Source organism: Peromyscus eremicus, chromosome 18 (assembly GCF_949786415.1).
Source record: "Peromyscus eremicus chromosome 18, PerEre_H2_v1, whole genome shotgun sequence".
NCBI lineage: Eukaryota > Metazoa > Chordata > Mammalia > Rodentia > Cricetidae > Peromyscus > Peromyscus eremicus.
In genome coordinates, this window is record NC_081434.1 from 33,335,771 (window position 1) to 33,361,946 (window position 26,176).

At 41.2% G+C, this 26,176-nt stretch overlaps 1 protein-coding gene and 1 pseudogene across 2 annotated transcripts in view; one reads left to right on the top strand and one right to left on the bottom strand.

Annotated features, from left to right (window-relative positions):
* Positions 1 to 26,176, top strand: part of Vezt (vezatin, adherens junctions transmembrane protein) — a 64,490-nt gene that overhangs the window by 6,055 nt on the left and 32,259 nt on the right. The window contains exons 2-3 of one of the 2 annotated variants that reach the window (XM_059245307.1): positions 20,457 to 20,591; positions 23,789 to 23,878. In XM_059245307.1, coding sequence (XP_059101290.1) covers positions 20,457 to 20,591; positions 23,789 to 23,878 — 225 coding nt within the window. Of the gene's footprint in view, positions 1 to 20,456; positions 20,592 to 23,788; positions 23,879 to 26,176 lie in introns of those variants that run through there. The other variant, XM_059245308.1, reaches the window with a different exon arrangement.
* Positions 257 to 866, bottom strand: LOC131895315 (mitochondrial inner membrane protease subunit 1-like; annotated as a pseudogene).

Consider the following 26,176-nt stretch of genomic DNA (forward strand, 5'->3'; position numbering starts at 1 on the left):
CGTAGCTCCTGTGTTTATGGAAGGTCCTAACTCCCTGTCAAACAAAACCAATAACCATTTTTTGAACAGTCTTAATATCTGAAGAGGTCCAGCTCTAACCTAGAGAACGTAAAAAGAGAAGGCACAAATTAACAGTGTGTGTAATCGGCTCTCGTTAGTTTAGATTGATAATCCTGTCAACTGCTAGGCTGCAGCTGCAGTGAGAGGAGATGGTAATCTGCAACAGGAGACAGCAATGGAGAGGAATGAATGCTTGCTAATCATCAGAGAATCTGCCACCATTGGGCTATCGCACAGAAATCCGAAATAGCAGAAAGGACAAACCTTAAAGAAGATTCATTCCCTTATTAGTCCATATGTTACTGGCCCGTGGCGTCTGGAGTCTGTAGAGTTCTGTGAAGTATCGCCTTCTCACCAAACATGACCTGCTGGCTCATAACTTTGACTTTTAAAGAAGTCTAACGGACTAGTGGGTAGGCTTTTATCTCCTCTAAACCAGTTACAAGTATTTGATTTTGGATCATCTGGGCTTTTTGCAATTATAGGGTCACCTCTTTGGATGCCATAAAAGTGTTGGCTAAGATGTTTTGCAAACTCAGTATCCAAATTTTGAATTGCAGACTTCATTGATGATCCAGAACACATTACAGTATCACCAAGCACAGTGAGCTTTGCACCCATACGTATATGAATATGTAGCCAACAAGTTGAAAGGCTTTTACCATAAGACCACAAAGAATGGTCCAATGTTGACTCAGCCACCGCTGGCCATAGGTCTGTTCTACAGTATGTTCAACTTTAAGAATAGTTGCAAGGTCTCCAAGAAAAACAAATCCAAAGCAGGTCTCAAACCATATGTTACCCATGGTTGTGGGACTCCTCAGACCCCAAACACTACCACCAGGAGGTTCCTCCCTCAGGACTCAGGTAGGCCTGGCTCACCCAGGCTGTGCACAGTCCCTAGTTAAACCATTCTGAGCAGAGAACTTGTGAGGCACACTTCCTTGCCCGCTCTGTTTGACTCTCTCTCAACCAGTGCACTGTGTTCAGGCTTTGCTCATTAGCCCTGTTTATAGATTCTTAGTGCTATATCAGTGTGAAACCAAGTTCCCAGAAGAGAAAAGCTACATATGCTAAACATACTACAAGGCCAACTGACTGATTGCAGAGAGCTAGAGTCATTCACGTTGGGAGCCAAATTTATCCCGGGCTGTCCTTGGCCCTCTAAATAACCATTTATTGTCCACCTTTGTGTGTGACACAACGTCCTTGTGATTATTAGATAAGTCCTTTTGGAATGTTTAAACAGACCCCTAGCTTCTACCAACTTAAAGACTAAGAATGTCAACAGATAGTATCTGAGGCCGGTAACAGATCAGGACCAAGAGCCTTGATTTAGAATGCCCATTATCCTGTTACTGTAAGAGCTTCATGAGATTGTGGGACCGTAGTGACTGGGGTAACCTGGATCTGTGTTCTCCTACCACCATTACTGGTATTAGGCTCTGCAATAAATTACCTCTTTTGTATGTATTTCTGTGTCTGTTTATATGATGCCTGTGTATGTGCAAGCATTCCTGTGCATTGGTGCAGGTGTGCACGTTCCACAACACACATGTGGTGGTCAGAGGACAAATGGGATGTAGGTTCTTACCTTCCACCTTGTTTGAGACAAGACTATCTTGTTCAGTGCTGTGGATGCCAGGCTAGCGAGCCCATGAGCTTCAGGAGAGCCTGTCTCTTCCTTCCATCTCTCCGTCTCTTAAATTACAGACATGAGCAACTATGCCTGCTTTATATGGATTCTCAGGATTTGAACTTGTGTCCTTGGGCTTGTGTGAGGTTGCTTTACCCACTGAGCCATCTCACCAGCCCCAGAATAAATGATCTTTCAATCCCTTTGAAATGAGAGCTGTTTTGCATCTGTATCAGCCGTAGACCCTAGTGGAGAAAACAGGAGCCTATCTATCACCCAAAAGTGGAAAGGAATTTGGTGTTAAAAATCAAATCGGTGGTTGGTGTATTGTTAAAAAGTACAGAGTAGGCCCTGTCACTGTTGCTGTCCTCGTACAGCCAAGAATTCCTGGGCATAAAGAGGAAAAGCCCAGCATGGTGGTGCAAGCCTACAACGCCCAGCCCTAGGGACTCTGAGACAGGGGGATTGCAAGTTTGAGACCAGCCTGAACTTTGTAGTGAAACCCTGTCTCAAAAAAAGCCAAGACAGGGAGAGAATGTGGGCTCTGCTTTCTTTCCCCCTTCCAGATCTGACAGCTACACCCCAATGTGGAGAATTCTGATCTGCATCCCCAAGTTTAACTGCAAGGTTGGCGAGCGTCAAGTGCAGCTTACCCGTGTCTCTAACACAGAGGGAGATACAGGGGGGTATGAGGGGTGCAGTAGAGGCAGGAAGCCAGACTACTGCATCTGCAGAGGCCCAGCTCTCCTTCCCTGAGAAAGCAGCTTACCTGTGTCTCTAATACAGGAGATACAAGGGGGTACGAGAGGTGCAGTAGAGGCAGGAAGCCAGACTACTGCATCTGCAGAGGCCCAGCCCTCCTTCCCTGAGAAAGCTCGTCGTGGTTTTTCATGCATTTGGTGTAGTACTGTGGACTCTAATGATTTTCTCAGAGTCAGAAGTCTAGCTCATACATGTCACAGACTTTGAGAGGCTCATACCACATTAAATTTAAAAAGGTTTTGTTTTGGAAAGTATCCCAAGAATATCCCTTCTTTTTAACGCTTATGATATCTTTTTAAGATTAGTTTTGTTATTTTCTAATTATATGTATGTGTGTGGTATGGACTTGTATGTGGGGACAGAAGCGTTGAATCCCCTGGGAGCTGGAGGTGTAAGTGGTTGTGAGCCCCTGATGGTGTTGGGGACTAAACCCGGGTCCTTTAGAGGGACAGTGAACTGTTAACCCGCGCCACCTCTCCACCCTCTTCTTAGGGTATCTTTGGTGAATTTCCTAAATTATTAGTTAGTTTGACTGTGTTTTCAGTCATTCCAGGGCTCAGCTTTGAGTCCTCATGATCTGAGAGATGATATAGGAGAGACACTGTAGAAGGAAGTGGAGGATTCTCGGGCCTGCTTCCCAGTCCTCGCCGTAGGATCTGAGCACCTCAGTTCATCAGGGCTGGATTCCTGTGTACCTCCACAGTTAATACCTTACAGCGAAGCCTGATGACTCCTTCAGATTTCTTTTTTGAGGCCAGGAGGGCCAGGGTCTCACTGTGTAGTCCTGGCTGGCCTTGTAGACCAGGCTGGCCTTAAAACCACAAAGATCTGCCTCCCATTTATTGAGATTAAAGGCATGAGCCACCATGCCCAGTCTTAAGATTATTAATTTTAATCAGCACCTTCTACTAGCCATTCTACCACTAAAGGCAGAGAATTTGGGGACTCTCTCTGCCTACCCTAAGGACAGTCTTTAGCCACTCAGAACAGCCGCAGAACCTGATTTAGAAGCTACTGTGGTAGAGCACTGGCTTAGCATATGTAGGTCCCTACATTCAGTCCACAGTACCAGCAAGAAAAAGGGAAAGTACCTAGAAAATGATGGGCAAGGACAGTAATGACAGGAGTCAGATGCAAAATAAATACTGAAATACCAAGACAGCTGTTACTGCATCACTAAGATATTTTGAGAGATAGCATTCTCTACTCACCTTAGAAATGCATTAAAGTTCTGATTTTAGTCTTTCTTAATTTCTCATTTTTTTTTTCTTTTGAGGCAGGATTTTACTACATAGCCTAAGCTGGCCTTCATGACCTCACTGTATAACCCAGGCTGGCCTTGAACTTGAGATCCTCCTCTCTCAACTTCCCAAATCCCGGGTTTACAGGGATGCACCACAATACCTGGCTCGTGTTTTTTATACGGTAACTTAATTGCAGAAAGTTTGAATGATTCAGTTCACTGTTAAACCTTGCTACTCCTAGATAGGAAAACACATGAAAATAAGATCTTTACACCCAAAAACCAGGTTTAGCCCAGGCTGTCCTTAAGCCTGGGATCCTCTGGCCTCAGCCTCCTGAGTGCTCAGGTTACTGGTGTGCTCCATCATGCTCAGCTCAAGGAACCTTTGGTATTTCCATCCAACTGTGGCTCTTGGTAACCTAATTCTCTACTTGACACTTTACTATCAAAAGCTTTTGGTGTTCGCTGAATTTCTTCCTTTTTTCCTTTCTTCTTGACTGAAAAGATGCTTTTCATGTTTTAATCTGCTTCTCACCTACATCCTTTATACTTCAGGTAGACTGTAAGAGGTTAGCCATTCACTGGCGGTGCGTTCAGTTGTGCCCTTTCTGCCCAGGGCAGCAACTGAGCTAAATCAATGAAAACGAAGTAGATGACTCGCATAAACATCTCCCTGCATTGCAAATGGTTTGAGATCATTTAAAAATCCTTCTCTTACTTGAGTAAATCTTCTTGCAGCATATTTTTAAAAGCTATTATCCTTCTTTAAAGAACAAACGGCATTGTGCAAAGTGTTCTTGTGAATTCTTTCCTACTTACATTATTGATTTGAGTAATGACTAATGGAAGGAAGTTCATGTCCATGGGCATGGGTGGCATTTGCTATTTTGTTGATGGAGTTTGCTGTCTGGAATAAGTGTATGTAACCAATGTTTCCTTAAATTGGGTCTTTTGTTTCAGTTTATAGAACAAAAAGCTCCAAATCCTGTTATTTAAAAAAAAAAAAAAAAAAAAAAAAAACTACTTCCAAGTAGTAGCTGAGAAGCATGGCAACGTTGCTAAATTTACCACTGTAATAAAAGACTATCATTGGTCTTAAGTCACAACCCAGTGTCATAAAGGTAGACCACTAGAACTAGCTTATCACTGGATATATCAAAAGAAACTACATATTTAATATGAGTTATAAAAATTAGTGTTGGAGAGCAATTCTTATCTTTTCGCCATTTGCTTCTGTGATTTTTGACTCCATTACATATCCTCTGGGTTCGAGTAGAGATTTGATTTATTTTTAAAATTTAGACATTTGAAAAGAGTCATCAGATTTTTATGTTTTGTGGTCCTGTGGATACAACCAACGGCCCCATGAATGTTACACGAGCTCTTTTACACTTAGCCACACCCTGGCCATCTTCTGTATTTGTATTGCATTTAACTGAAGTCTCCTTGTCTGGGGCTGTGATGCACGCACTGTTTGCTCTCTGGGTTTTGTTTGTACGCAGGCACTTGCTAGGCTGCCCATGCTGGCCTCGAATTCATGCTTCAAGAGATCCACCTGCCTCAAGTGCTGAGACTCGAGGCATGAGACACCACTCCTGTCTTTGCCTACATTACTTTTAGGACGACCCTGGCACTTGATGCACTTACTTTAAAAGTGTTCATTTTTTACAAAGCATTGTTGAAAGACTGCGTCGGGAGGCTGACTTACATTCATTATGGTAAGATTCTGAATGAATCCCTTAGTTTCCACTCCTGTTCCCCAGTTATAGTAATATCATCCTTTATGCCAGGTGATTCCTTAGGATGAAACATTTCCTACCTCTGTAGATTCTAAGTGATTTGAGGCCGTCTGGTGGATTGGAATGGTGAGATTGGAAAGACATCAGTTAGGAACTACAAGAAGAGAATCCACTCATGCTCAATGCTCAATGTATGTTCAGGTTGGAACCCCTGACTTAATGCTAGTTTTCTCTGGTGTTGTACCAACTGTCCCCCCAAGTTCCCAGCAGTTAATACTGCCTGAAGGATTTAGGAGGAAAAGGTCCAAGCTACAAGCAGTGTATTAGTCTTTTGTCTCTGGACTTTTTGAGTATCCATTGAGACTCCATGGTGCTAGAACCACCACGGATTAGCAAACCAAAGTGCCCACTATCTTTAATTTGGAATAAGATATTTGAAGACATCCTGTTTTTAAATATGCATTATAATCAGTGTAGCTGATAGAATATAGCCATCTATTTTTTATTAGGAGAAATCATCTTGGCCGATCCACAACCTTTAATTTCCTATAATTTAAGACCTTTATTGAAAACAGACTTTCTACATCAGTATATCTTGCTTTGCTTTACTGGTTATTTATTTATTTATTATTATTTTTTTGATGGCAGGGTACCATTGAACTCTGTATATGTATCCAAGAAGGACTTGGAACTCCTGATCCTCCAGCCTCCTCCACTCACGAAGTGCTGAGATTATAGGCATGCACCACCATCCTTAGTGACTTTCTAAGAAAAGGAATAATCATTTTGAGAGAAAGTTTCTTTAATATCATTAAGAACCACAGAGTAGGCTTAAGAACCTCACGGAGGGCTGGTAAGATGACTCATCCATCAGGTAGACACCAGTTGCCGCGCCTGATGACCTGAGTTTGACCCCACATGCCAGAAGGAGGATGGACTCCCAAAGGTGGTCTTCTGACCTCCATATACACACCATGGCACTCACGTGCCCACCCACCACCCCCGCCCTGTAGATAAATAAAAGTAATAACCACAGAGAATCTCCTTTGTGCTGTTTTTTACTTTATTTTATTTAATTTTTGGTTGTATGTATTTGGGTTCATTTTTCAAATCTGTAGTAGGCAAAGAAAGAAAAAATGACGTTGATGTCTCCTACCATCCAAACTTCATTTTCCTATTATTTGCATGCTCTTCTCACACAACATTATGTCAGATATGTTTGACTTTCTGGCCTTTTTTAAAAGAAAGATCAACTGAAAATGATAACTACAAGCACCCCCCCCCCCACACACTTAATTAGATTTCTAAAAGTGTGGAAGCCTGATAGCATCAAAGCCAGGGAAGACTCAGTCCACCCCACCTTTGCTAGCCTCTCTCCTCTTAGTTAAGAACAATTCACTGTTAATCTTTATCTTTAGTTGGTTGAATCTATAACCTGCAGAAGTCAGTTTTCCCCTTCTTGATGAGTTTGTTTGATGTTTATTTTGCTTTTTATTTAGATAGTTTTTTGATTTAGAGAGAACATTTATATTGTGTACAGGACTGAAAACTTACTCCTTTAAAAACTTTTGCTCATAGCACCTCATGTAAGATTAATTGAGTGATACTCATTTCAGTGAAAATTTTTAGAAGCCAGCAGCCAGGAAGATGTATGAATCTATGTCTTACCTGCTCTATGGTGTATACACAAACTTTTAAATGTACACTGGTGTCCTTTGAAGGTATTTTCAAGCCCCACTCTCCCCATTACCTTCTGCTGTTGCTGAGTAACAGTAGCATTGATGAAATGGTGGTCAGGTTTTTTCAAAGCAGTGCTTCTGATAGAAAAACGCTTAGTAATGACAGACACGCCCTCCAGTCCAGTGGCCATTTTGTACTGTAGCTCTGGAAACAAGTGGGAATCCTCAGAGCACAAGTCTGCATCAGATATGGACAAGAGGCAGTAAATCTTTCACGGAGGAAACTGGAGAACTGAAAAACCATGCTGTCTGTGAGTCATTTAGCTGGACTGTATTTTATGGGTCCTTTTAATATTTTTAAAATTTGCCATTAGGTTTTGTCTCTGTTGATGTTATGAAGCAATTAAATACCTTGATTTAGGGCTTTTGGAATAAGTGGTATTTTAGAAGTTGTGCTAAAATATGTAAGCTCCAATAAATATTTCTTATTGTTTTATATTTTAATTTTTCAGAGTACTAGCCTGTGAAACTTCCCAGTGCTAAGAGTGGGAAGGCACTGAGTAGTTCATTTTAGATTCTTCTTTACAAATCTTTACTGGGTTAAAGACAAGCAAAGAGATACTGGTTTCTATAGCAATTTATTTTTCATTGTAGTTTGTTGATTTTGACTTGAAGTTTGATTCTTTAAGTGTTCTTTTAAAATTTTAGAAAATGGTTGCATAATTTGGTAGTGATATTCTTCCTCTTCAGTTTATTTTATGTATTCTGAAGGTAGCCTGGCAGAAATAAGGAAGTCATAGCAAATGAAGAAGGTATTTATCGTTTTCATTGTTAGCATCCTCCCCCAGACGAATTCCCATTCTATATGTGATAATCATGTTTAGATCTATGGCTTTTCTGCTTTTTAAGAAAGGTCCTTGTCATGTTGCCTCTGCTGGTGTCTGACCCTGGGTTCAAATGATTTTCCCACCTCAGCCTGACTGTCTGGGAACCTCAGGCCTGTGCTACCATGCCATGACTGTACATCTGTGTCAGTTACATTCAAAAATAGGAGGTCTTTTTTAGTGTTCTAAAATAACAAATACATTGTGATTTGCAGACAGATAGTCTCTCATTAAATCTAATTTTCAGTGCCTTTTCCTTAAAATTTTTATTTTGAAGTCAGGATCTTTTAGAGGTCTTGTTGGCATGGTATAAACTTGTAAAAATATGTGACTGACTTACTTTGTACCACATATGAGTTAATATACATTTGGGGGAAAAAAGTAGTGATTTGGTGACTTCAGAAATGGGAATAGAAGTCCTTCCTGGGCCTCTGAACCAGGATGGGCACAGACTGATGTAGGTGGGAAGTCTGCCTGGCAGTTCCTTCCTGAACATCGCAGCTGTGGGTCTCTATTCCAGTGCTCTGTCCCTCACCCTGCAGGGGTAGTTCTAGTGTGACAGCTTTCCTGTTACTTCGTGTTTAATAGAGCCTGGCCAGCCCTACTAACCGACATCTGACAATAGTTAGCATTTTGCCAGATCTAACAGTGTGGTTTAAATATAGTAGTGATACTTTAAATAAAAACGTATTTAATAAATCAAATGATTAGTTTTGGTATGGAAAACAGCACAGGATGCTTTTGTTCATTTGCTAAAATAGCATTTAATTGGAGACTGATACCGTCTTTATCAGTAGTGCTTATGCTAAGTACATATTTTTTCGAACAAGTTTTACATTAATATATTCTTAAACATACATATATGTATAGCTCAAATAATGCTGGTTTATCAAGGCTAGACACCTAGTATTAGAAATCTAGGTCAGAGGATATACACATTTATATTTCCCTAGCTCTACTTACAGTGTGTGAAGTACTTGCTCCCCCACTCTTGCCAGTGAGATATATTGCCATATTGATTTTTTGTTGTGTTTAGACATATTTGATTTCATTTGACATATATGAAAGTTCCGCCTACATGTATGTCTGTGCTCCATGCATGTCCGGTGCCCACTGAAGTCAGAAGGCAGCTTGTGAACCACCGTGTAGGTGTTTTGAACCAAACCCAGGTCCTCTGCTAGAGCAACAAGCGCTCTTAACCACTGAGCCGTCTCTCCGGCCCGTTGTCCATACCTGTGTCCCGGTATTAGTATTCTTAATACTTGAATCTGTGTATTCAGTAGGCTGACTCTCCTAGCGGCTGGTACTTAAGACTGTAATTCACACTGACTGCCACTCAGGCATTCCCCACCTCCTCCCCAGCCCTTGGATTTCCTAGTCAGGCGCTCCCTGTGGAGCCAAAGCTGGCCCTGATCCAGATCCTCGCCCGTCTCAGGAGTGCTGGTGATGTGATCATTTACCGTTTCCTCCTCTGGCTGTTGCTTTACCACCATTTATATTTCAGTAAACAGCACCATCAAACTGTTGAAGCCAGAAATGTAGGTACCATCCATGTTTCTTTATTGCCAGTCACCTTCAGTCACGGCCGACCCTGACCTGATCTCCCGTTCTGTCTGGTAATTCCAAGTGTTGGGACTACAGGCATGGGCCACTGTTGAGTTTTACTCTGATTTAAACATCTACTAAATGCTCCCACAAATGTATTCCACAGTCTACTTCACCTAATAATAGGAGGCTGCCTAAGTGATGACTCAGGAATCAGGACTGTGTGAGAACACCTGAAAGGAATAAGTAGAAAATCATTCCTAATATAGAAAGACCTCCACAATGTAGTAAGTGAAGAAAGCCAGGTGCAGAAAAGTGAATAAAGTACACTTCCATTCTGTATAAACATTTCAAAAGCCATCCATACATTACATAAACACACACTACATTTTGAGGAAAGGCTTCCCAAGTTAAAGAATGTGTATTCCCTTTTGAAAGAAAAAGGTTAAGTACTAAGGGCTGGCTAAACAAAGTTATTTCTCATTTTATTTCTTTCAGTTAAATTTTTAATTTAAAAATAGCAAAGCACTAAAAAAGAAATCTGTGAGGATAAGCTTGGTTTCCTTTTATAGACCAAGTAAGTTACCTTTTTGTTATATATCCACAGAAAGAAGTTAACAGTAGAAAACAGCCAGAGTTACGGAAGTAGCTGATATCCACTAAGTTTTAAGAAACATTTGGCTAGTGCTGAATGAGTAACTGGCTGCCGATCTTTCTACAGGGATGTCATTAGCAGTCAGTCATTGGTATTCCAGGATAAAAGAGAGGATACCGAGGTCAGACTTGGCATTGTAACACAGCAGGCTGCTCCTTAGCTGTAAGACAGCGCAGACAGAGCCACTGGCCATTTGCCTAATGAAGCGACCTCTGGACTTAGAACTGGGAGTTGTGACTCAAGGGAGCATTGCAAAACTCTGGACAACAGTAAAAGTTCCTGAATGCTTAATGACCAAAAGTTAATAAAAATCAAGTATGTGATGAATCTAAGGTGTCTCTATCAGTGTTTGCCCAGACGGTGTCATGCAGCTTCACCACAGCCTTGTTTCTGGTTTTTGGTTTTTCAAGACAGGGTTTCTCTGTGAGACAGCTCTGGCTGTCCTGAAACTTGCTCTGTAGATCAGGCTGGCCTCGAACTCCTAGAGATTCACCTGTCTCTGCCTCCCTCCCAAGCACTGGGATTGAAGGCGTGTGCCACCGAGCCTGGCTAACGGCCTTGTGTCTGTACACTGAGCCTGTGCACTTTGTACGGCACATGCTGTCACCCCACAGTGCCAGCACTGGCTGAAACTCCTCCTTTCAGCTTTCTGTTCTTCTGTGCTGTGAATTACACTTTCTTACAAAACTTCTGCTCCTATGGAAATGTAGTAGTTTAATAATAATGGGCAAGGGACTCTGAATGTTTTCTTATAATCATTCCTCAGCATGAAAGTATCAATATATTTTGGATTGTATTTTTTTTGTTGTTGTTGTTTTTCGAGACAGGGTTTCTCTGTGTAGCTTTGCGCCTTTCCTGGGACTCACTTGGTAGCCCAGGCTGGCCTCGAACTCACAGAGATCCGCCTGGCTCTGCCTCCCAAGTGCTGGGATTAAAGGCGTGCGCCACCACCGCCCGGCTGGATTGTATTTTTAAAGGGTTTGATTTTAAAAATTTTGGTTGGTTTAGAGTTTAAATTGCTGATTAGAGTTTAAATTTTTTAAAATAATGTTAAACAAATTTTACTTGATATTAGGACAGAATTACCAAATTTTTCTGAAATGGCCTGCAATACATACTTCTGCCACTTTGCACTATATATTTATGTGAAACAGCATTCTCAACATGGATGATAGTAAAATCAAAATATCAATCAATTCTGAAAAATGTTGAAGATGCTGTATGTGTCCTCAGTATCAAATAGTCATCCATGATTTCATTCTGTATAAGCAAGAACTTCTATCTCATTCATATATATAGATTTACTTAAAGCTTTTATTAAATGGTAAAATTATGTCTACTAAAAACTTGTTTAAAATAAATTTATGACTTATCAGCAGAATATTTATTTATCTCTTTTATATACCTATCTACCAATACTGTATAAACTTTATTAAAATAAATTTATGACTTATCAGCAGAATATGTATTTATCTCTTTTATATACCTATCTACCAATACTGTATAAACTTTATTAAAATAAATTTATGGCTTATCAGCAGAATATTTATTTATCTCTTTTATATACCTATCTACCAATACTGTATAAACTTTATCAGGTGAGAATGGAACACAAGTGGAAAATGAGTTTTGTTTTGTTGTTATTGTTGTTGTTTTGGTTTTTTGAGACAAGGTTTCTCTGTGTAATCCTGGCTATCTTGGATCTCTCTCTGTAGACCAGGCTGGCCTCAAACTCATAGAGATCCACCTGCCTCTGCCTCCTGAGTGCTGGAATTAAAGGCATGTACTGCCACCACCTGATGAAAAAAGTTTTAATAAGCCCTGACCAATCAGTACAGTTGTGGAGGCCTGGTTCCATGAAGCCTTCTGTCCTGACCATGGATAGCAAAGTCAGTAGACGCTCAAGTCCCTTATACAAAATGAGATAGTGTTTACATGTACCTTGTATACATCCTCCAATATATTTGATATCTTGTCTAGATACTTAGGTACCAAATATAATGTATATATATAGCTGTACTGTACTGTTTCCAGAATGATGACAAACAAAAAAAGTCTTAACAGTGTTGTAAGCAGATGCCAGATTTGTTTTCCTTTCTACCCACTGTTGTTTAAATCCACAAGAGTGAACCCTATGGCTCCAAAGAGCTGAGTGCATCGACATTGATGGTATTTCTCACGTCAGTAGCTGGAGGAAATCTCCCAGGAAGGAGCCATTTCTGAAGGAGGCAAAGTTGACTTACATACCTGCCTTTCCTAGTTTATACCTGTAGCCCAGTGAGTCGGCTACACATTTCTTATCTTGATACTCCAACAGCAGTCTTCTAATACAGAAATAGTCTTATTAGGAATCCAGAATTCACTTAAATTATATGAAGTTCAAGTAGAAATAATCTACTAGTCCTTTGGCTCAGCTAGACTTGTTGCAGGTCTTAACTTTGGAAGTTAAATGAGGGTATGACACCATTCTGTAAAGAAATCCACCTTCTTGCTGCCCATGGTAGTGCACACCTGTAATCCTAGCACTCAGAAAACTGAAATAGGGTAGCACTTCAAATATAAGGCCATCTACATAGAGAGACACTGTTCCAGGAACAGGGGTTACTCCCCATTTCTGTCCTTGGTAGTTTTTTGGATATGGCATGCCATTGGGTCCATGATGGGAGTCCACAATATTGCAAGACTTATGATATGGAAATGTCATTATAATGAGGCAAAAGACCATTATCAGTTCCTCTAGGCCATGTTGGTTTTGGCCAGTGTGTTGGCCCTTCTGTAATACAGACCTTCAGTTGTCTCAACCTCCAACCAATTTGTGAGTGCTTTTTTTTTTTTTTTTTTTTTTTTTTTTTTTTTTTTTTTTGGTTTTTCGAGACAGGGTTTCTCTGTGTAGCTTTGCGCCTTCCTGGAACTCACTTGGTAGCCCAGGCTGGCCTCGAACTCACAGAGATCCGCCTGGCTCTGTCTCCCAAGTGCTGGGATTAAAGGCGTGCGCCACCACCGCCCGGCAATTTGTGAGTGCTTTAATGAGTGGTTTGGGCTTACCAGAGACATTGGGGTTGGGGTAGGACCTCATGTCTGAATGAGGGGTACAACGGTGGGGGACAGCATGAAGTGCCCTAAGGATAAGACCTGAATGAGCCATTTTCTTGGACTTTTTGTTCAGCATAAAGTTTGGGGTTTCTTGTCTGTTTTTATTTTTCTTACAAAAATATGCTTCGGCCACCAAAAAAAAAATAATAATAATCTTAGCACAACCCAGGACTTGTGGCTATTTTTCACTTAGCAGAATTCTTTCTGGCGCTCTGCTGTGTGTGCTGTCTGCTAGGATTTACAGGAACAGTGAACCACAGGATTTCCTGAGGAGGAGCGCTCGCTCCCACATGCTGTGTCTAAGCGTTCTCATATTCCTTCTGGCAGCACTGGTTCTCTCCAAAACTTCAGGGTCAGACTCGGAGTCCAGTGTTAATGCTTTCTCCTCAAAGTACAGCCGCAACATTGGTAATTCTCTTTTGCTTGCACCAGGGGAAAGAGTTTTGATAGCAAACCATCTGCTCTACCTCCACACTTCCTTTCCAAAGTTACCTTCAATGTGTAAAAATGCTCATTATAGGAAAAAGAGATCTTTCCATAGATTTAATTGGTTCTTAGACCTCATGGCCCAATTCCTCTAAATAATAGTGGTTAAGACAGTTGCTGTGGGAACTCTACCTTGTCATAAAAGAAAAAATGCATTTTATATTGAAGGATAAAGTGTGATGCTGACAATTTTCACCTTTTTCATGCTTATACAGCTCACCAGTAAGATTTTATGTTCTATGCTAAGGCCAGCCTTTTCGAGGGTAAACTATCACTTGTCAAATTTTGTCATGACCATTTGTCTTTTCTGTAAGTATTAGAAAAGACTTCAAATACTTCTTGCTTTTCAATTGACATCTATATAAAGCTTACTTTTCTTTATATACTTCATTCAGTAGATTGCAAAACAAATGGGGGAAAAAAACAACTACCAATACATTGAATGCAAAACCAGATAAAAGATGCCCTTGTTGGCTGGAGAGATGGCTGTGTGGGTCAGACCTGGTTCATCTTCCAGAGGGCCCAGGTTTAACTCCCAACACAACTGTCTGGAACTCCACTTCTACAGGGTCCAACGCCCTCTTCTGGCCTTCAGGGGCACTGCAGGTACGTGATGCACAAACATACATGCAGACAAAACACTCACACACAAAAAATAAAGAGAAATAAACCTTTTAAAAACATTCCACAGCCTTCTGTTGTTCAAATTACAGTAAGGAAGTTACCAGATGCATCAATACACTCTTATTGATAGTTTTACTTGGACTTTTTTATTTAAATACATTGCTTACATTATTACTCCTAAAGAGTTTATTGCTATTTTTAAGTAAAACAAATATTTTAATTTTTTCACCTCTAATTTCTGATGTGATAAATGCCAATAAACAGCTATATAAACAGAAGATAGTCTTTGGGTTTTTCAGTTTTTAAAATTATAAAGATCCTTTTGTTTAGGGAGGAGGTAAATTATTTATTTGGGGTTTCTTTGAACTAGGGCCTCATGTAGCCCAGGCTAGCATCAAACTTGCTGTGTTGCCAAGGCTAGCCTTGAACTCGTGATCCTCCAGCCTCTACCTCCCAAGTGTTAGGATTACAGGCTTGTACCAGTGTTTGGCTTCAAAGGGTCTTGACTTTGAGATCCACTGATGAGGATGTGGTTCCCTGAGAGCTATCAAATAATATCTAGATTATTTAGCAGTTTAAGAAAAAAAATAGCACGTTAGTCCCAAACATTTTTAAAGAATCGATGTAATGTAGAGCTGGAGGGCTCAGTGGTTGAGAGCCCTTACTTGCCTTGCAGAGGACCTGGGTTGGTTCCCAGCACCCAGGTGGTGGCTCACAATCCCTGTCACTTCACTTCCAGGGATCCAGTGACCGTTCTGGTGTCTGTGGGCTTCTGCACCCAGGTGGTACATATAAACTCACAGAAGCACACACTTACCCACATAAATTAGAAAATACATAGTTTTAAAAATTAATGTAAAATATCATTGCACTAAAATGTTCTTCTGTGTTCGTAAAACATGTTTATGTGCTGCAAGGTCTGCCTTGGTCAGTTCATCTTGGTAACATTCAATTAAACCAAAAAAAAATGTTTGTTTTTAATTGTGTGTTGTTGCTTATATTTTCAATTTTCTTTTGGCTGAAAACGTATTAAAGCATACAAGTAACAATAAAGCCACAATCCAGAATGCTGTGATAAAGAATAGTACTTTGGTGTTCATGCAGGGTCTGGGTTTGTATGTGTGAGGAAGTGGTACAATGTGCACTGCCAATCACAAGAAGAAAACTGCAGAAATGAAATGTATAATCCGAGACTTCAGAAATTCCATTTAGGGTTGTGTCCCTATCTCCCCACCCCCAAGCCTCCTCTCAGAAGAGTGACTGGTTCCACTGGAGGCTATGATTGGAGAAGGAGGCAGTAAATTAAGGTTGTTGGGTCAGATTCGCCCCACCCCAATTTGTGTGATGGCTGCTGTGCAGAGAATGCTTTCTGTTTCCCCTTGTAAATGATCAGAGAAAATATCAAAATGATTCTACTGTATAACATGAAGCTGGTAGGAATTCCGTACTACACTGGGTATAAAGTTTATGTGCTGGTTGTTTCTGATTCCTCTGCAGCAGTGGACTTGATTCTTCTAGCAGAGACCACGTGGCCTGCAAAGCTAGAGTAACTTCACTTTGATCCCTCCTATTTATTATTCTTCCCCCTAGGAGTTCCTGTGAAGAAAGGGTTCTAAAAGCAAGTTTGGGGTTTGGGTTTTTGTTTTTGTTATTTTAGTATGTAAACTTTTCAGAAGGTGGAGCCAAACCAATGAGCTAGTGTTCTTTTGCCACCCTAAAGGCAGAACAGGGTAGGGCTCAAGGTTCAACTTGAGAATACAGATTGATTAACCCTAGGCAGTATTTCAGTAAACGTGATAGGCAGTTTTAAAATGAACCCTTTGGAAGCTGGGGGATAGCTTGGTTGATACAGTGCTTGCCTCACACAAAGCCCCGGGCTCTGTCCCCAGCACACACTAACCACCAGTAACAGCAGGAGGGTCACAAAACCAAGGTCTTTCTTGTCTCTGCAGCAAATCCAGGCCAGGCTGGCTACAGGAGACCCGTCTCCCAAACCAGCAATCCTGCAAAGTTAACAATTCGAGGCTGGGTGTGATGGCCCATGCTCATAACCCTAGCACTGGGGAGGCCAAGGCAAGAAGATAGTGAGTTCTGGGCCTGCCAGCTAGTGCTATAATAGAAAACCCCTGTCTCAGAGAAACTTAACCTGTGTGCTATCAGAAACTTAAAAATTAAATAGAGATAAGAAACATTTTTCCTTATACTGTTTAGAGTATTTTTCTTAAAATTGAAATTAAAAAGAAGGCATTTGTCTCATATACCTGGTCTCTTACACTGAGTTTCTTGATGAAACTATTTGAAATAGGTAACTCAAGGCTATAGTCCCCCAAAACCTGAGTCTAAGTTAGGTGTCTCTTCTGTTTCCATAACATTCTCATATATTCCTGTGTGGAGGCCCACAAAGGTTTCTTAGTGAGATCTGAGCTTGCTTTACCCAGCAGGGCTGCATTAGAGAATTGCTTGACCACATGTATGGTTACAAGGTGATTGGAAGGGTCTGCACTTGGCTGTGCTAGGGGGAGGTCTTTGGCTTCACCCCTTGGCATTCCTATAAATAGCCCTTTAGAAGAGCCAGAAGGGGCCGGTGGATAATGATCCAGGCCCTCCCAAGGCTATCCTGTGTTTCTATCTGCCTCTCACCCCTCTATATTTCTATCTAATATCTTTTATCCCTCTCTCCTCCAGAGTACCCTGGGGAAAAAGTGGGAGCTGGTCTCCCACATTCCTGTAATTGTCTATTTTCTCTGGAAAAAGCTATAAGTAAGCTTCTTTGGTGTTTTCTTCATTTAGACCAGTAGATCTCAACCTTCCTGTTGCTGAGACCCTTTAATACAGTTCCCCACGTTGTGGTGACCCCAACAATAAAATTATTTTCATTACTACTTCATAACTGTCATTTTGCTACTGTTATGAATCGTAATGTAAATAGCCATGTTTTCTGATGGTCTTAGGTTTTTCACAAGGGTCATTTGACCTCAAAGGTTTGACCTACAGGTTGTGACCCACTTATTTAGACAGCTCAGGGGTTTCTCGGTATTCATTTACTGTAATATTTCATGGTGCTGGCTTTGTAGTCAAATTATTTATTCAGTACCATTTCTCTGGTTGAGTGAATCTCTTGTCATCCAGATAAGAGTAACACTAACAGTGAGGATGCCCCTTAGAACTCAGGGTGAGATGGTACAAATACTTGAGATTTTGCCACAAAAGTTAGCTCTGTCACAGTTGTCTGTACCAAACACGAGTCACTTACGCCCAACCCAAGCAGAACATTCCCTGGAGTCCCTGCATGTGCTTGATGTGTACGTGACAGTAACAGGCACCATCACAGAGAATTTCCCCCGAACTTAACGTTTTCTGGTTATGCCAGTTTTATGCAGACCCTCCACTAGCCACAGCCAGGAGCTCCAGTGAATAAAACTTAGACCCTTCCATCAGGCCCTGTGATCAGTGGCTCTTTGGGCCTTAAAACCCTTCTTTGCCCCCACCCTCTTGAGTATGTCCACCATGGCACATGAGCACCCCAGATTTCAGCCCTCTGAGTGTGTCCGCATTGGCACATAAACACCCCCGATTTCAACCCTCTGAGTGTGTCCACCATGGCACATGAGCACCCCAGATTTCAGCCCTCTGAGTGTGTCCGCATTGGCACATAAGCACCCCCGATTTCAGTCTTTTGCTATGTCTAAATAAACGAGATATTTTTGGAGAGTCGGTTTCTTTCTTGCCTAACTTAAGTTTGGCCACTCTGTTTTATGACCGTCTCTAACACTGATTTTCTAACAGATTTTGGTGTTCTTGTTTTTTAAGATTTGGGTATTTCACTGAATGGAATCAAGGCTTTAAAAAAAGATTTGTGTATTTTGTATGTAGGGGTGTTTTATATGGATGTCTGTTTACCAAGTGCATGCCTGGTGCCTCTGGAGGTCAGAAGAGGATGTCAGATCTCCAAGACCTGGAGTTAGTTATGGACAGTTGTAAGCTGCCATGGTGGGTGCTGGGTCCTCTGCAAGAACTCAAGTGCTCTGAACTGCTGAGCCATCTCTCTACCCCCCAAAGTTTGTTTCTTCATTTTACTTTATGTATATGAATGTTTTGCATGTATTCATGTATGTGACTGTTGGATTCCCTCACACTGGGGTTACACATGGTTGTTAGCCACTGTATGGGTTCTGGAAATCAAACTCAGGTCCTCTGCAAGAGCAGTAAGTACTCTTAACCATTGAGCCATCCCTCTAACGCCTTATGGGTTTTTTTATTATTATTTTCAAACATGTTACCCAATTTTTACTTTAGAAAAGTTGGAAGGTTAAAATTAATTTTTGCTATTGATCCACGGTAAGTTTCTCATTAAATGTTCATCTAATAGGATGTTTCTGTTTAATGGAATTGGGATGACTTGCTGTTGTGTGATAAAACTTTTCCTGGGGAGATGCTACACATGTCTCCTTACCCCAGATAGGGAGCCCACAACGGACCAAAGTACAGATAACACCAAAGTCCAAGTTGGTGACTCAATGAGTTTTATGGGGTTACTTACAGGAGTAGGGGTGAGGGGTTATTTACAGGAGCAGAAACGACTCACAGACAGCTGCACCACCGAAGCCCACCCCAGCAGGGGTGACAGCTCCCAAACCCGGGAACCTGAGCACACTGCACAGCCTGCAGACAGCTCAGCTGGCTGGAGAGTTCCTTCCCAGTGCCTCAGGTGGCCTAAACCTCTCCCAGACATCCTGGCTGGGGTCAGCTTCTCCCACGGTCTGGTCTCATGGTGTTCTTTACAGCTTTGCTCCTCTGGAAGTCTTCTCTGCAGCTCAGCTTTTCTTGAGAAGGAATAGCCGCTTTTATTGCTTTCTCTGGCAGAGAGAGGCCTAGTGAGTTTGGTCAGTTTCAGGACTTCCTGAAGGTATTTGGAGTTGTTTACCTCCCTGCTTGAAGGGCTTCCCTGCAGGGTAGGATGTTTCAGTCTTGGAGGAAACTGATACACAACCCTTGGGGCCAGGCCAGGGGTCTGTTCCTTAACCTATCCTCTTTGCATATAACGAACAAAAAGATACATGCCGGGGACTGCCCCAAGAGTCTTCCGTGGTTTGGTTTGGTTTGGTTTTTGAGACATAGTCTCACTGTGTAGACCAGGCTAGCTTAAAACTCCACATGCCTCTGCTTCCCAAGCAATGAGAGTAAAGGTGTATAGCACCATGTTGAGTCCTCTCTGCATTAAATGGAAGTATCTTGTCTCAGGTGAGACAGCGGAGCATCCATGGTTTGTAAATTGCCACAGATGACTTAGCTAGGAACAGTCCGAGTTAGAATTTGATGAACCTAAATTTTGCTTCCAGAGTTGATTTTATTTTTTTGTTTGTCTGTTGTGAGACAGGGTCTTAACAAGTAGGTTGCCTTTCCTCCTCCCTCGTTCTGGGAGTGGAGGGTGTGATATCACTCCCATGGCGGTTGTTTGTGTTCTTACCACTGTGATCTCATGCTTATTTTAAACCAGCCTCTCTCAGAGCTTCATTATCTAGTGTGTGAGTGACAGCTTTCCTAAAGTCACTTGAGTCCGTTGTAGTGTCAAGCATGGTGTGTAATGTGCATATTAGTACTAAATAAAGTAATAAGTGTGTTATGTATAACATTACACATAAAATTATAATGACTATATTTAATTCCTGGCTTTAACTAATAACTGTTTCCCTCTAGGCCCTCTTAGTTATCAATAACCAGCACTGCCTGTTTTGGAATGTTCTACTTAAAGACAACAAAAATTTGGATTTAAAAATTGCTTAAATCTATTTATAATTTTGAGTTCATTTTTCTTGCTAGTGTTCACTCAAAAAAAATGTGTGTCTGTTTAGAGCTTTTCCTTTTTGGGTCTTTTTGTTGCATGTTGGTTGATTTGTTGGTGTTCGATGGCATTTTACATTTCAGTTTTCATAAGAGAAGCCATAAGAAATGTGACATGAGCTGATATTCAGGTGTGACTCTGAATTTGATCCTAAAACTTTTGAAATATGAGTGATCTTGAAATTTGCTTCATTTCCTGTTTCTTTCAGAATTCTCCACTGTACCAGTACTTACAAGATTTGGGACACACAGATTTTGAAATATGTTCTTCTTTGCCACCAAAAACAGAAAAATGCTTGCCAACAGAGGGACCTCAAAAACCTCCCACCAGAGTCCTACCGAAAGTAAGAAAGCATGCTCAACTTCTATGGCTTACTCTTTTGTTCTGTACCTCGGTGGTTACGTAAACTATCATTGAGGGACAGAGATGTAGCTCAGGGGTAACAGTGATTGCTTAGCATGCACAAGGCCCTGAGTTCAGTTCCTACTCACACCAATAAGACTTAGTTCACTGATGTACCTGTCAAAGACAAATTTCAGTCCTTACTGCTCTTCTGGGACTTTTGTGAGTGATTTATATGATCTGAGCAAACGAAAATGATTTGAGAATTAACATATCTTACTTTAAATATTGAAATTATCTGAAGAGGACCACAGAAATGTACTAAAAACCTTAGTTAGAACATTGCCAGTGATAGTGATAGTTCATTAGATCGGTTTTTTTTTTTTTGTTTTTTTTTTTTTTAATTTTTCTACACTGGCAACTTGGAAGAGTCAGTTCTCTCCTTCCACTGTGGGTTCTGGCGACCGAACTCAGGTGGTCCAGCTTGGTGACAAGAGACCTTACGGGATGAGCCATCTTGCCAGCCAATTTCCATTGTTCCTTGGGTTTGTTTATATTTTGATGCTGTGGTTTAAACATGGTGCTTCTCTATACCAAGCAGACATTGATTCCACCAGAGTTACACACACACACACACACACACACACACACACACACACACACACCCAGCCCTACCGGGGTTTTTTTGTTTTTTGTAAACTTACATGTAAAAATTGAATAGTTAGGTGTCATCGTGTGTCAGTGCATCAAGATGTTGCTGCTGGTGTATAAGCCCCGGTCCCTGGCCACACTCCCAGGTACCCTCAACCCAGCAGAATATTACAAAATCTCCAAAAATGCAGAAGACCCAACCCAAGTGGCTGACCATAAGATCCTGGCTTAAATGGAAGTACCTGCTTCAGTGACCCTGAACGCCACACCACGTCTGCCTTGACTCAGCGCATTAGACCTGTGTGAGATCAGCAGATATCTACCCCAACTTCCAGCCAGCTCTCCAGAACTCCTCTTACAAGTTGTGTAGAATTGAGTATTATGTTTTCAAAAGAGAGAGAAAGTCGGACCCAACATTAATGTCTGTGTTAACTTTATCAAGAACAACACTCTGTTCTTGCATAAAGAAACAGTCTATTAATCATAGAAGTAAATGAACATATTTACGGAGTCAGTACATCTTTTAAGTTTCTTTAAATTTCTTCTTGAGTCATAATTGCCCTAGCTCAGAGCTCCTTAAACTTCTTCCACTCATGACCCCTTTCACCCAAGAAATTTTTATATAACCCTGAGTATCTAGGTATATAAAACAGGTATATAAATCAAATGTTTTCTGATAATAAATCATAGCAAAATTTATTTTAAAATAATTATTTGTATGCATTATGGTTTGACCATGTATTAAAGTCAAAAGCTGCTGGGCATGCCTTTAATCCAGCACTTGGGAGGCAGAGGCAGGTGGGTTTCTGAGGCCAGCCTGGTCTATAGGGAGTTTCAGGACAGCCAGGGTTATATGACAGAAAGACCCTGTCTCAAGAAGAAAGAAAAAAAAAAAGACAATTTGTATACAACTGATTGATGTGCTTGTTTATTTTTACATGAAGAGGTAAATCTTTGCTGAATATTTGATACTGTAGGATGCAGAACATATTCACCCTTTTTCAGAATTTGTTGATGTTTTGATTCTATGATTGTCAGTGCTGAGAACCCTCTTATTATAAAAACACACAGAATGGCAAGCATGTGATTAAGGCCAGTCAGAAAGTTTAAGACACCACAAGAAAATTTACAGAATCAACTAACCTGGGCTCATAGGGCTTCACAGAGACTGAACCGACAGGGAGCCTTCAAGGGACTGACCTAGGCTCTTTACATATATGTAACAGTTGTGTAGCTTGGTCCTCTTGTGGGACTCCTAACAGTGGGAACAGGGGCTGTCTCTGACTCTTTTACTGGCTTTCAGGACTCGATTCCTCATTAGTTGGTCACCCTACCCAGCCTTAATACATGGGGAGGTGCTTAGTCTTACTGCAGCTTGATACGCCGTGTTTTGTTGACAACCATGGGAGACCTGCCCTTTCCTAAACAGAAATGGAGGGGGAGTAGATTAGGGGGTGGGGACAGAGGAAGGTGGAGGGGAGAGACTGGCAGGACAGGACAGAGGAGAAACTGTGGCTGGGATGTAAAATAAATAAATAAATAAAATTAGTTTTAAAAAGAAAAAGAAAGTTTAGGAAGTCTGTCCTAGTCTCAAAAGAAAAATCGTTTGGAGAAGAATGACTGTAAGAAAATATTTCAAGTCTTTGTTTCCTGTAATTACCATCATTCTTAAGCATGCAGATATCAAACTAGTATGACTTTGGGTGATGCAGTCAGAATGCTAGGCCTTGAAAATTGCTGCTTGAGTTGCTGGTGACTTTTATAAGAGTATCACGGTTATTTTTCATTTGGATGAGGACTTTCATTGCCGAGATCCATTTGTTCTCTCTTTACTTCTCTATGAAGTTCTTTAAAATAGCAGTTCTGGCATTTATCTTTGTTCCCGTGGCTATTTGCAGTACCTGGGACATAGAACTCACTAAGTGATTGTATTTTTGGTTGAGAGCCTTGCCTTTAACGGCTGAGCCATCTCTCCAGCCCTACTAAATGATTATAAACTCCATACTGGCATGCTCAGGGAATGGAGCTGTTAAGGTAAATTACATATTTAATTGATTCATTTATAAAACTTTTGGTACATGACAGTTTTTATAAAAGGGTCAAAATATCTTTCTGCTTTAGTATTTTATAACAAAATGATATTCATACTGAGAATTTGGACCATACTATAATTTCATTCTGAAATAAATATAATCATCAAGTTGATACAGATAGCCTTTAGTATTCCTAAGATAAATGGGCTACATTATGGTGACTTCTGACTATTCCTTAAAAAATCAGATTTACACGCCTCCTTTCAATCCATTGTAGTAAACTCTCTAGTTGAAGGGCCCGGGATTGTAATCCCAAGTACAATTCCTAGGTCCTTCTGTTGCCTGACTAGAGTGGGCGTAAGTGGCTGACGCGCTGACAAGCGTGAATAACCTGAACAGTTTTTTTACTCTCTTTCTGATAAAAATCCCAGTTACTTAGAGGTTAGTTGTTTAGTTTTTCTCCCTCTTGAGTGTATTTAATTACTAATCCTACACATGCGTTCATAATCTTTAGCCAGGCATCCTGTTCAGACTGACAGACACCATCAAGAGCTGGACTTTTTCTTCTCAGTGCAGTAGGAAGGATGCCTTACTCCACAAGTTGGTGAGTGTCCGTTCCTTGTATTGGCTTTCTTACCCCCTCCAGGGTCCTGTACCATTGTGAGAGAACCGAGGAACCAAAATCTGCTTTGCTGTGATCCTGATGTAATTGATCTTTATTAGAAATTCTGCTACAGTAACTGGGGGCCTTTAAACGGGGCTTGCGGGGATTGTTCATATTTCTTAGAAATGTTCCGGGGTTACTGATGCCCTGTTTGTTAGACTGCTAATTTACTGCCTTCTCAGGAAGAAAATAAATGTAACGATTGGCACAGCCAGTCCAGTCCTAAGGGACTGAAACTCACACTTCCCAGAGTCAGTACTGATGGCTTTTCTGGTTCCCTCCCTCCTTCCCCACCTCCCTCCCTCCCTCCCCACCTACCTCCCTCCGCCTCTCTCTCTCTACTGCAGTGTATCTGTTGCTTAGCCCAACCTCTGATGAGGCGAGTAGTGAGCCTTACCACCGACCAGTGTACCGTCAATGCAGCATGCCTAGAACGTTCCACGTGCTAAGTTCTCTTGGTACTCAGAGATGTGACCAGCTTGCAGATGAACAGGCATTAGGATTCTCTGCTGGCCTGTGACCCTAAGAATTACCGTTCTTTTTAAATGAACTTTTGTAAAGCAGTCATTTACAAAATGCTTTCCCATTTTGATTGAATACTACTCTAAACCACAGTATAAGATTTGATCTGTTGTACCAGTGAGAGAAAGCCAAGATTTAGACAACTTTGCCTAATATTTTCTAAGTGAATGGTCCAAGAATGTTCAGCCAGGAATTGAGGGAGAACTTGAACCCAAGTCTGAATGCAAATCTGTGCTCTCTCCAGTAAAACACACCGCTTCTCCAGCTTGAGTAGTGATACTTTTTAGAAAACCGAAAGTGCTGTGATCCATCACATCAACTTAGCATCCCTTCAGCACTGAAGAGTCCACACAGTTTAACCCTTACCTCCCCTGCCAGCTTTGCCACCACGGTTCCTGTCCATGAACCCAGTGTGCCGTCTTCTTTATCCTTAGGGTGGTATTTGTGCTGCTTGCTCCTCTGTGATGAATTCCTCCCTGTTTCTCTCAGTCTGTGGCAGTGTTTTCAGTAAGCAGCTCTAGCTCTTCTGGATCTTCTCTCCTTTACCAACCTGATAACAATTACCTATGCTTATGTGTTATGTTATGTTGCATAAACATAACACGTTTTAGGAAGGTTGGCTCTTAGTTATTTCACATGTGGTAGCACACATAATACTTTCTATAGAAACTCTTCATGCCTTATGGATGTCAGCCTATTTAATCCTCTGAAGTAGGTCTTGTTTAACCCCGTTGCAGATGAGGAAATCGTCACTGAGAAGTTAACAACTTGCTTAAGTTATAGAGCACAGTAGGTTGTCTGTAAATGTCATTAATATACTGTATATTTCAAAAACTGTAAGAAAGGATGTTGTAAACTTTCACCATGTGGTCATGATAAACGTTTGAGAAGACAGATATGTTTAGCCTGGTGTGAGCATCCCACAATATGTATGTATCAAAACTCACACAGAGCCCCATTAATATAATTTTATGTTGTTTTGTTTTACTTTGCTTCTGCTTTTGTTTCGTTTTTGCTTGACAGTCTTTCTCTGTAGCCCAGGATAGCCCGGGGCTCACTAAATGCCCAGCCTCATCTCAGAACTGTGGCTGTCTCCTGTTCCAGCCTTCCAAGTGCTGGGATTGCAAGCATAAGTCACCATGCCCTGCCTAAGCTTATGTTCTTGGGTATTACTTAAACAGACCAGGGGCAGAAAGATGGCTCCTGGGGTCAAGGCACTTGCTGTGAAGCTTGACAATCTGAGGTGGATCCTGGGATCCACACAGTAGAAGGAAGCAGTGGCCTCCTATGAGTTGTCCTTGGTCTCCTTGTGTACCCCACACACATACTCTAAATACAAAATTAATAAATTTCATTTAAAATTTAAATAAATAAACAAAAATCGCTACCAAAGACTTAAGCTTTGAAATAAAGGTTGTGGGAAGTTACTCAGCCTCTGTGAGTGTGCATCACAGGCTACTGTGCGAACTAACTTCCTGTTCAAACACAGCTCCATCGTCTCTCTCACCCTCTGTCATGTGCTCACAGTTGATAGCAAACTCTGCTCTCACAGACAGACTCCTCTCTGTTGCACCTTCCTGCTGCTCCAGTCATTTCTGTTCACGCTGTAAGCCGAGCTCAGCTTTTCTTCCCTCTTTTATTTTCTCTGACTTCAGGGCTTCTGTGCTTCAGGGCATTGTTCTAGCAGCTTCTGTCCCCCAGTGCACAATTTTATTG